The sequence below is a fragment of the Silene latifolia genome, unplaced genomic scaffold (assembly GCF_048544455.1).
Source record: "Silene latifolia isolate original U9 population unplaced genomic scaffold, ASM4854445v1 scaffold_215, whole genome shotgun sequence".
NCBI classification, from domain to species: domain Eukaryota; kingdom Viridiplantae; phylum Streptophyta; class Magnoliopsida; order Caryophyllales; family Caryophyllaceae; genus Silene; species Silene latifolia.
In genome coordinates, this window is record NW_027413171.1 from 292,553 (window position 1) to 304,605 (window position 12,053).

General features: G+C 36.3%; 1 protein-coding gene across 1 annotated transcript; it reads left to right on the forward strand.

Moving 5' to 3' along the window:
• Positions 1–421: 421 nt before the first annotated feature.
• LOC141638687 (uncharacterized) lies at positions 422–11,788 on the forward strand. Its single transcript, XM_074448033.1, has 13 exons — positions 422–616; positions 721–894; positions 1,486–1,622; positions 1,720–1,869; positions 3,231–3,332; positions 3,664–3,828; positions 4,010–4,120; positions 4,991–5,088; positions 6,672–6,795; positions 6,932–7,021; positions 9,787–9,831; positions 10,758–11,078; positions 11,537–11,788. Exons 1-13 carry the CDS (start codon positions 547–549, stop codon positions 11,561–11,563), a joined length of 1,614 nt encoding a protein of 537 aa, XP_074304134.1. The 5' UTR covers positions 422–546; the 3' UTR covers positions 11,564–11,788.
• Positions 11,789–12,053: the final 265 nt, after the last annotated feature.

Consider the following 12,053-nt stretch of genomic DNA (forward strand, 5'->3'; position numbering starts at 1 on the left):
TTACATTTTGTAAGACACAAAATCTCATTGAAGACGTCACGTATCCGTCACTTTGGAGTGACGGATACCATTTACTCTCACAAATGACCCAAATAGAGGAGAGAGGGAAGCACATGGGGTGCCCCCACCTTGTCCCCTATCCGTTTTGTGAGTGACATTATTCGTCACTTACTTTGACCCGTCTTCAGCAAGACTAACTATCTGTAAGAAAGCTATTTCTGTGCCATCATCCCATTTATAGCTTTAGACATGTATAATGTTTGTCAACAATCAGACGGATTGATGTAGTAAAGTCGTTAATTACAAAAGTAGAGGGTGTAGTGACGCAAACAACTTTCTAAATGAACTCTGGCTTAAATTTTCCCGTTTCCCACCTCCCATAAATCATAATCCTTGTCCAAAAATCGCCAAGGAACTAGGAAGTGTCCAACTCTTCTCTAAACACTCTTCATCCTCATCTTCATCCTCAAAACCAACTTTAGTTTTTCAATCTACGAACCCTAATTTCTCAATGCATTCACCATTTTGATTCATTTCCATTCTCCCATGGCTTCTGTTCGCCGCCTTCTTCCCACTTTCCGCCCATTTCTGCGCCATCATCTCATTTCGCTCCAAGGTTCTATGTCGTTATAATTTCTGTCGTGATTTGGATCTTTTTTTTTTGGTAGCTTTGATTTGTGAATTTGTGAATTGATGTTGATGGGGTGTTGAATTTTGTAGGATTGGGACCTGGTTTCTGCAGGCATTACAGTGAGCAGAGAGTGCTGACAATCGACAATGAGGACGTTGTTGACGATGAGGTTGCGAGAATTCGCCGTGAATTTGATGCGGCCAAGCAAAGTTTCTTGAATATTCCTGAGGCACTTAAGTCTATGCCTAAAATGAATCCCGAAGGTATCCTTTCATGATTGATTTTTTTCTTTGTTGTTGGCTAATTCTAGGTCGAATTATGTTCGAGTCAGCTACTATATGATGTTGAGTGTCGTTGAATTATTTATGAATGCGTTTAATGACTTGAACTTTTGATCACAAGAAGTGATTAAAATGCGTTTAATGACTTGGCTAAAGTTTGCACGCTCTACTATATGGAACCGTCAATGGACATGTTAAAGTGAATACTAGAAAGATAGAGGTGGATATTGGAAAGACGGTTTGTGAAAGGGAGAGACGAAGCAAATAGAAAATGGAGAAAATAATGGAAGGTGAGGAATGAATCATATCAAGAGATGAAGTGGAGAAAAACTTTAAGAAATGGTAGAAGAAAGGCAGTGCAAAACAAAACAAAACAAAACAAAATTAAGGTTGAAAAGGTAAAGTTTTGAAGAAACTTTAGGTAAGGGTAAAAAAGGAGATGCCAAGTGGTAAATAAGGCATATCTTCATATCTTATAGACTTGAGCTGCTGAACCAAACTTTCTTGAGTACATCGATTGAATGGCTCATTTTAGATGTGCGGATTAATAAATTATTATTTTGGCTCTTGTAGGGATATATGTGAATAAGAATCTGCGGTTGGACAATGTGCAAGTTTATGGATTCGACTATGATTACACACTTGCACATTACTCTTCTAATTTGCAAACTCTAATTTATGACCTTGCAAAGGAGCATCTGGTCAATGAGGTAGGTTTGCCTTTTTTTTCACAAAAAGATGAAGTTAAGTAAATTTGTGTCCATGGTGGATAGTTCAGTGTCATTTGATCGACTGCTGTTATTTTAGCTTAGGTACCCTGAGAGCTGCATGAAGTTCAAATATGACCCTACCTTCCCTATCAGAGGACTATACTATGATAAGTTGAAAGGTTGTCTCTTGAAGCTGGATTTTTTTGGGTCAATTGAGCCTGATGGTTGCTACTTTGGCAGGCGTAAGGTGGGTTCTCTTCTGTTTTTTCTGTGCTTTTGTCTTGTGCTTTGACAGCCTTCATCTTTATCTGAATTATGTAGGCCGACATAGCACTGCTTATTGGCTATTTCTGTTCTTATATGATCTGTAATGAGCCTATTTTCTTCTGTATGAGTGTACTTTTGGAGAGTAATTTGTATTTGTGGGAAACAAAATAGTACTCAGTGACCAAGGAATCGTGCTGGTTAATTACCGAAACATGCCAACTGTAGCAAAATCCTCCCAAAACATGAGTTTAATTGATAGTGATACTTTGAACAAAATGAATGCAAATCCCCACGAACACCCAGAGACAAAATTAAGATTTAAAATTGACGGTAACAATTGTAGCTGCATGTGTTTAGCCACAAGATTTAGTAGTTGATGGAAGTTATCCTATGAGGAATATTTAATCAATTTGATTAAGCTTATAAAGCAAGCATTTGATTCAGTAGCCTCATATCATGATTAGAGAGGGACTGTCAAGTTGTGAAGAGAGAATGCAGAGAAGAGAGAGTGAAAATTTTCCAAGAGAAATGTTTTACTATGTCTCCTAATCAAAAAAGAAATTTATTTGCTTTGAGGGTGTCAATGCCGTTCACCAAAGTTAATTGGACCATTGTTGTGCGGAAGCGTGAATATCTCCGTGTTGGGCCTCTGCTGCATCTGTGTCCACAACCCATAATAGTACAATATTGTCCGCTTTGGGCCAAGCCCTCACGGATTTACTCTTGGGCTCCTTCCCAAAAGGCCTCATACTATTATATTTTGTAGACACTTATAAAGATGATCTTCCATCTTTATTCTACCGATGTGGGACAAGGGTTTGCACCCTAACAACCATGTTAACATGATATTCTTTATTGTAGAATGCCGTGTCCTAATATTATAACTACCTCATAATTGAGTTTACCAATCTTGTTTTATCTTTTAAGTTAATTTGTGTGAACCTCAGTATAGGGTTAATATTGATTTTTGATTTTATATATTGGATTTCTGTTTTGGTTAAGCGAAAAAAATTATGCCTCAGATGGATTTGAATTAAGAAATGTTTTGTGGAATGTGGGTTTCAATTTCTCTTATGGAGCAGAAAAATATGACACGTTATTGTTTTAATTGGATTTTGGATTGAAAATATTCCAAATGCACCCTTAATCCTTGTACCCTCAATAGTGGCTGCATGTGTTAAATGGCTTTTATATTGTAATATTTTGCACAAGAGCTTTTTGTTATTCTCTCTAGCAGTTCTAGACTTTTAGTCATGTATTTGCTCTCGGATATCTAGTTCTTGTATATAGCAAATTATATGCAGTCTGACATCTGCTTCTGTTTTTTATTTACTTGTCCAGCTTAGTCGGGAGCAGATAATAGAGATATATGGAACAAGACATATTGGTCGTGACCAAGCACGGGGACTTGTTAGTCTAATGGATTTCTTCTGCTTTAGTGAGGTAAATATTTCTTCTGCCATCATTTTAGTTAGGCACGTTCACATGAATCATGCTTTGTGTCCGTGCGAATATGAAATGCCTTCTGTTATTTTTTTTATTGTCTCATATATTTCAAGCAGCAATATCCGCTATTTATTATGAAATGCCATCCCAGTGGCCATTTTTCTTAACTAACTGATTTTGATCATATCCAGTTAGTGTGGTTAAGCCTTGACTTATTTACACAAGGCTTAGCACAGCATCTTCTGGCTTTGAAAATACTTATGTATCTATGCTTGCTTTTACGATCCCCCTACTTTTAACCTCTTTCATTTATTTATTTTCTTTGAAGGCATGCTTGATTGCGGACATAGTGCAACATTTTGTTGATAAAAAATTGGAGTTTGATGCTTCTTATGTTTATCAAGATGTCAATCATGCAATCCAACATGTCCATAGAAGTGGATTGGCTCACAGAGCCATTATTTCTGATCCCCACAGGTACCTTGTCAAAAATGTAAGTGATATTGCTATTCTGTCAAAACAGCTGTGGTTTTCAGTTACTGTTAATTATCATTATCAGTCTTGATATCACTGTTCTTCTATATTGAAGGGATCTGTGACGTCAGTGATTTTCTATCATTCATCAATGTATTCATGTTTTTGTTTATTGTGTCTTGCATTGATCTATCAAACAGGGTCAGCTGCATTGCTTTTTGAGGATGTTGAGAGATAAAGGAAAGAAACTGTTCTTGCTCACTAATTCACCGTATTATTTTGTTGATGGAGGCATGCGCTTCCTCTTAGAGGTAATTCCCATTATCATTAAGGTTTAATTCTGTGGCTCTGTGCATACTCATTACATTATCCCCAACCAGTGGCGTTTCTAGGACGGGTGCAATGGGGGTTCAATTTTACACACATTTTTTTTAATAAACTTTAACACTGAGAAAATCTATTATAGAAAATTTTAAAACAAAAACAATCATGCTTTACTGCTACACCACTTTCCCAATAATGATACAATACTACACTAAATTATTCTTATCTTTGTTCAATGGGGGTTCAATGGAACCCCATGAACCCCCATTGAAAACTCCCATGTCCCCAGCATCTGTTAATTCCTCAGAGAAGCTTATAAATTTCGTTTTTTTTTTTTTTCTTTTATACACTTTTTGTGAACGTGACTTGGGTGGCGATAGCTGGTGTAAGAAGTTTGGCTTGACATGTTGTTCACACCATCAAATACGTTGATGAACATTATTTATTTTTATTTTTTCCTAAAGAGGGGCGTATATGTGAGGTTCTAGATGTGATCCACACCTTCAAGAGCTATTTCCGAATGATCTAATGAAGCATTTTTTTAAGCCAATTTCTTATTTGTGTAGTGTTGTTCCTTTAAGTAGAGCTTTGACTGTTGCGACGACTGCCTGAAGTGTGTTGGATGTCAAGAGGCTACTTTGTCTAGAATTACATTGTTTTGTGAGGATACAATATTATCCAACCGTGTACTTCATCACTTTCATCATTAACGGTGGGTGCAACTGTACAAGTGCATCATGTCGTTTACTCATTTGTTTGACAATGCCTAAATTCTGTGCTGTGTCATTTTGGACTTTTAATTTTTTGTGTCATGACAAACCATTAATTACGCGGTGTGCTTTCATTATGTTGATTAGGATTCACTGGGATGTGGAGATTCTTGGAGAGAGCTTTTTGATGTCGTCATTGCTAAGGCCAATAAGCCAGACTTCTATACATCAGAGCGTCCATTCCGGTAATCGCCTTCTGCTCTTTGTTACTTTCTAGTTTCTACTGAATTATTCTTAACAGGAATAAGACACAATTTTGACAAATAAATGGGCACTTCTCTTATTACTAGATCCAGTTCAACTATATCATTGATAACCACTCTTCAGTATGAAATTTGGAGTTCCTTGTTTTGTTATCTCTAACTTATTCAGTTTCGTTCAAAGATCCTCGCTTGCTTATAAAATTATCAGTATTGTCTTTAAACATTGTCACAATTATGACAAATAACAAATTAGGCCCTATTGTAAAATTTTATCATCCCTGGACCCTGGCCTTATACTCTATACGTGCAAGTTTTTCGAACTGGAATGATCCCTTTTATTCTTATAAAAAAAACAGGTACCATGAATTAGTTTGTCCAACCATTTTACGAAATTTTAGTATTCCTCTTTAGTAGAGGGTATTCTTTCGATTGAGTTTCTAAATGAGTATATGTCTATTTGCTGATGCAACATCCAGCTTATTCTACAAAAAAATTTCTCTTTCGGTTATTTTGTACTCTATTTTCTTATTAAGTCAACCTGATTCTGTGGATATCTGTCTTCTTAATGTTAGTAACTGTATGTGTCAGCGTCATATATTTTCTGAATCTCCATCTGGGATGTTAATACCTTTTCTGTATCTCTACCTGGGATGTTAAGCCTACACGTCTAGAGACCATGTGTGATTCTTAGTTATTCGTGTTCTTTCTTATGTTTGCTCTGTGATCTTCCCAGTTACACAAGGTTTACCTCAGTGGCGTATCTAGGATTTGCTCATAGGGGATGCAAAATTATATGCTATGAAAAATTGACATATAAATAGAGTATTATAAAGTTGTGTGTCTTTTGAATATTGTAGTCAAAGCTAGTAGATTTCCGAATTATTAGCCTCTAAAAAGAGGAAAAAAATGTATTAATTCAAACAAAACTATACTAATATATTATTTAACTCCCACATCCTAATATGCAAATTATTATCTAAATTAACTTAGTCATAAAGTATACAAACAAATACAACTAACTTTATTTGACTTTTGATAGATTTTGAAATAAGTAGGGTTTTTTATATGGATAAATTAGTTTAAAAAAAAGGTTGAATTTTGGAAACCGGAGGAAGAATGGGATAATAATAACTTATTGATACAAAATGCAGGATTAAAAACATAATGACGGAAAGATACCAAAATGAACAAATTTCAAGAAATACCCCATATTGTTAATATAAATAATTTTCAACTGTTATTTATAGCAACTCCTCGACTACTACTGTACTAACTAAACTATTTAGCCTACGGAAATCAACAAAAAAAAAAAAAGAGCAAGTGTGTGCATTAGAAGTCTCGAACACTAGACCTCGGTGAAGTTATTTGAGTTTCTATCCGCTGCACCAAGAGAGATTTGTAGTCCATATTTGTTTCTTTCTGTACTTATCAATTATTTTCAGAATTCAGAGGGGATGCAAGCGCACCCACCGCACCCCAACTAGCTACGCCTATGGTTTACCTTGCTTATGGGAATTGAAAGTATTTTATCCATCATACTATACATTTCAAGTTCTGTGCTGCAGATGTTATGACACCAAGAAAGATAGGTTGGCATTTTCTAAGGTGGATGCGTTTCTTCCTAATAAGATATATTACCATGGATGCCTCAAATCCTTTCTTCAAATTACAAAGTGGCATGGCCCGGAGGTATACTTAGGGTTCTTATTTTCCTGTCTTTACTTGTTAGAATATGAAAGGAATGTCAAATTAGTTTTTTACCTTTTGAAATTTTTATTTTTCTTCATCTTCTTTTCCCTTATTCCCACTCTCTGTAAACATTTAGGTCATATACTTTGGCGACCATTTGTTTAGCGATCTCAGAGGGCCTTCTAAAGCGGGTTGGCGTACCGCTGCTATTATTCACGAATTGGAAGTATGTTCCTTATTTTACTTTGCTCTTCTGTCTTAATAATTATATATCTTGGAATACATGTGCACTGTGATATCTTTATCTACTGCATATTGTTTTTACATGTATGCATTTATGCCTATTATATTGTAGACCGTGAATTATGGCTGGCTGACTTCTGAATTTGTGAAGCATCATCAAATCTTAATTTTAGGAGTCAGAGTCGTAGTTTTTAAGTATTTACAATCATATTTTCACTTCTTTTTCTAATCTGAGTTTTTTTTCTCTTTTTTTTTCTTTTGTTTTTTTTTTCAATTTTCATGATGAAAAAATAAGAATCAAAGGGAGCACACACTCCCACTTAACAGGCTAGAATAAGTTAATGTGTACGGAATATGTACCATATAAGAAACTCATGCCGGGTCCTTTTTTTTTTTTTTTTGTTTTTAAGAGAAGAGCAAACTTTGAATGATCAGCTAAATATGAAGCCATGGTGTAGCCTTATTCTGTTTGAACATAGTTTATAAAAATAGGTATAACAAGTCCAATGACTGTTCATTTTTTATTTATTCAACATAGCGACAGACTTCAAGATCTGATAATGTTTTGTTGGAAATGCTTGATCTCGTGCCATTTCTTTGACTGCTATGCATTACAACAACAACAACAACATCAGAGCCTTAATCCCAAAATGATTTGGGGTCGGATGACATGAATCATCCTTTCGAACCGTCCATGGGTGAACGCACGCCTCAAAATGCGAATAAAAAGGGAAGATAAAACAAAAGGGAGAACGAAAAAGTAATGGAAAGTCAAGGTGAACTTAGGGGTTTTAAAATCGAATTCCGTCTTTCTTTTATAAAAACTTAAAATTTAAATCGAGAGAAAAGATTAAAACGATTTTTTAAAAACCGAAATAGAGTTAAGGATCCGGAATGAACCAGGTAAAATCTATAAGAAAGTGGTTGTTGAAAAAGTGTGTAATAAAGGAGAGAAAAATAAATAAATTAATTTCTTTAAATTAAATAAATAAAAAAAAACACTAAATCTGTCAAAAAACATCAAATACTAAAAATCCACATGTATCCTTTCCCTCCATTGTGCCCTCTCCGTCACCATACTCTCCTCAAGCCCCAGAACTCTCATATCGTGCTCTATCACTCTCAACCTTGTCTGTCTCGGTCTTCCTCTGCCTCTAGGGACCTTTTCTGTTCTCCAAGTCTCCACCCTCCTAATCGGGTGCGTTCATAGGTCTCCTTCTCACATGGCCAAACCATCTTAGTCGGTTTTCCATCATCTTGTCCTCTATTGGCGCCACTTTAACCTTTTCCCTAATCACCTCATTCCTTAACCGATCTTTCCTTGTATGCCCGCACATCCACCTCAACATGCACATCTCCGCCACACTCATCTTTTGAATGTGACAATGTTTCACGGCCCAACACTCGGAGTCGTAAAGTAGTAAGGAGCCTAATTGCCGTGCGATAAAATTTTCCCTTTAATCTTTGGGGCATATCTTTATCGCATAGAAACCCTGAAGCACTCTTCCATTTCAACCATCCCGCTTTAATTCTCTGAGCCACATCTCCGTCTAACTCCCCATCTTTTTGAATAATAGATCCTAGATATCCGAAGAAATCCGAACCCTCAACAACATTCCCATCGAAAATGATACTCCCCGCCTCTGTCGATCTCAACCCCGCCACCTTAGTGAACTGACACCTCAAATACTCGGTCTTACTCCCGCTCGGCTGAACCCACGAGTCTCTAAAGTCCGCCTCCACAATTCCAACTTTCTCTCCACCCCTTCTTTTGTCTCATCAATCAACACAATATCATCAAGAAACATCATGCACCAAGGGATGTCGTCCGAATATCCCTTGTCAACTCATCCATAACTATAGCAAAGAGAAAAGGACTAAGTGCGGAACCTTGATGCACCCCGATGGTAATAGGAAATTCTTCCGTTCTCCCAACATTAGTGCGAACACTTGCACTAGCCCCCTCATACATGTCCTTTATGAGGTCAATATATTTTCGCGACACACCCTTTCTCGCCAAAGCCCACCAAAGTACTTCTCTTGGTACCCTATCATATGCCTTTTCCAAGTCGATAAAAACCATATGCAAATCCTTCTTGTCCCGATGGTATTCCATCAACTGTCTCATGATAAAAATCGCATCCATAGTCGATCTCCCGGGCATAAATCCAAATTGGTTTTCCGAGATGTCTACATATCTCCTAAGCCTTTGCTCGATTACCCGCTCCCATAACTTCATTGTATGACTCATAAGTTTAATTCCCCGATAATTGGAACACTCTTGGACATCACCTTTGTTCTTGTACAAAGGGACAAGAGTGCTTTTCCTCCAAGCCGATGGCATCTTGTTGCTCCTCCAAATCTTGTTGAAGAGCATGGTTACCCATTCAATCCCTTTCTCCCCGAAGCACCTCCAAACGTCTATGGGTATACCATCCGGTCCCTCTGCTTTCTTTGACCCCATCTTCCTTAACGCCTTTCTAACTTCACTCTTTTGTATTCTACGCACAAATTCCCGATTAACCATGCTTGGTGTTACCTCTACATCCCCAAAACCTTGTTCCTGATGCCCATTGAATAAATTATCAAAGTAAGATGGTCTTTTTTTTTTGTTTTATTTCAATTTCTAATTTCTCATAGGAACTTTCAATTGACAATGCTGGTGTGAGATTCGAGATTGCAAACACTGGTTCTATGTTGTAAACTTTATTGTGCTATGATTGATAATTATGATTTTGATTGGTGCAGAATGAAATACAAACGCAGAATGAGGATAGCTATCGTTTTGAGCAGGTAATCATCTATGTTGCTCACACTCATCTATGAGTAGACTTGACCAAATTGACTTGACCAAAATTTACCCGAAAAAGTACCATCTGAACAAGACTCGTATGCGAATTGACCCAAAGGCAAATTGAGCCTAAAACACCCAAAACAACCCAACCCGTAACCAGGGTAACCCACAATGATCAAAACCGGAACTGAACCATTGCCAAAATAACCTGATCCGGACTTGATCCGAATGACCCGATTGGTAGGTTTATTTGCGAGTATCTGACATGGATGCATGTGCATCTGTTACATTGGCGAGTTTTTGTAAAAAGCATTTTCCTGTCTAAAATGAAGTGTTTGGTATCCACAATTCCATACACATATCCAACACTGGTACTTCAAAAAAAAAAATGACGAGTTTGAGGCTTTGAGCAATGGTTTCCAGTGTTACAAACTTAAGTGACTAGAAATCTTTATTTAAAATTTGTTTACTTATATTTGACCAGGTTGTTTCCAAATGACCGAAGATGAAAAATGCATCGAGAACTGCATCTAATGATTGTTACTTCACAATAAAAATAAGCTCAACCGGTTTAGTGAGCCATTTTGCTTTATTCCATCGTAATCTAGAACCAAAGATTAAGGATTCTTTGATTCCATTGAAATTTGGAAACATATAACTCAATTATTATACCAACAGATAATGATGTGATTCTCTTTGTTTTTGCAAATGTATGGCTTCATACCAAGATTATTCTTTCATTTAACTGCAAAGTGCCGTGTATTTCTGTTTTCTTTTTCTAGAGGTGATAGCTTTGTTGTAAATGAACATGGAAGATATGTTGTCAGTTTATCACACATCTTATGGTTTCATCCTTTCTGTGTTTTTTTTAGCGTTGTGTTATACTTTGTCTAAACTCTAAACCTTTGAATCTCTTTTGACACAGGCAAAATTCCACATTATCCAAGAACTCCTCGGCAGGTTGCATGCAACTGTTATTTGTTCAGAAAAAGGTGAAGCATACAAGTCACTACTTGTAGAGCTTAATGACGAAAGACAAAAGGCTCGGTGCACGATGAAGAACATGTTCAACAAAGCTTTCGGTGCCACTTTCCTCACGGACACGGGACAAGAATCTTCTTTCGCTTATCACATCCATCAATATGCGGATGTGTATACCAGTAAACCAGAAAATTTCTTGTTTTATCCTCCTGAAGCATGGCTTCATGCTCCGTATGATATCAAGATTATGCCACATCATCTGAAGGTATGTCAACATTATCTAGAGCAAAAGCTTTTTCATGATGTCATTTACCACACTTCGCTTCTTGAAACTTGATTAGAATGCTAAATGTAGAGCTTTGATCAAAGCGGTTTTGAAAGCTTGAATGGATGTGAATGTTAGTTTTATTATATCTTTTGCTCAACTTTTTTTTCCCCTATTCTTACATCTTAACTCTTTTTATTCAAAAATACAACTTTGTTTTCAAAAACAGTGTCTTGTTTTGTTACACCTTTAAATTAAAATTAAGATGTTAATAATTCTCGTCTTTTTTTTCCTTCCTTTTTTCTTTTACTTATCTTTTGCTGCGATGTTAATAGCTATACTCGTTGCTTGGAGATTAATTTGATTTTCTTGTACTTGGGCATCAGAGCCATACACGTAATTATACTGTTAGTTACAGTATGAATTAAGATACTGACGTGAATTTCAATGCTATCCAGGTGCCCTCAAGCTTGTTCAAAACGTAGGGAACACCTTTCCAGTTTTCCGGTTGCTTGGTCATTTCCGTGGTCTGAAATTTTGCTGCAGTAATAATTTTTTGCTAGAAGGTAACTTTTTCTTATAGATGGAATGATTTACTTCTTAGGCCTTCTCATTTTGGGTTATGTAACATAATTTTTATGGCAAAATTGTTGTATAAAACGCTTTCAGCAGAAGTTATAGAAAGATCTGACACTAATTATAAACACAAATTCTTGTTTAAGACGGGTCAAATAGATAGCAAATGACATGATAAGTTGTTTAGGAAATGCCAAAAGTTTTGTCCAATTTATCATGGTGTGCTAGTATTTAGATGAGGAACATAAAGAAAGACAGTGGGACCAGCATATCAATTACCAATCAATTGCAACCACATACTATAATCTTTCGTAGTATTCTGAAACTCTTCTTTAAAAGGGACTTTAAATCAAACATATCTTTCAAACTTTGACACAGTTCTAAAACAGTCAAACAATG

What these genes read in the sequence shown, in the direction of transcription:
- LOC141638687 (XM_074448033.1), top strand. Translation starts at nt 547, where the DNA reads ATGGCTTCTGTTCGCCGCCTTCTTCCCACTTTCCGCCCATTTCTGCGC. An exon ending in ACAGGTACCTTGTCAAAAAT is followed by an intron (nt 3,829 to 4,009) that starts GTAAGTGATATT and finishes TCTATCAAACAG; the next exon opens with GGTCAGCTGCATTGCTTTTT. An exon ending in CAAAGTGGCATGGCCCGGAG is followed by an intron (nt 6,796 to 6,931) that starts GTATACTTAGGG and finishes GTAAACATTTAG; the next exon opens with GTCATATACTTTGGCGACCA.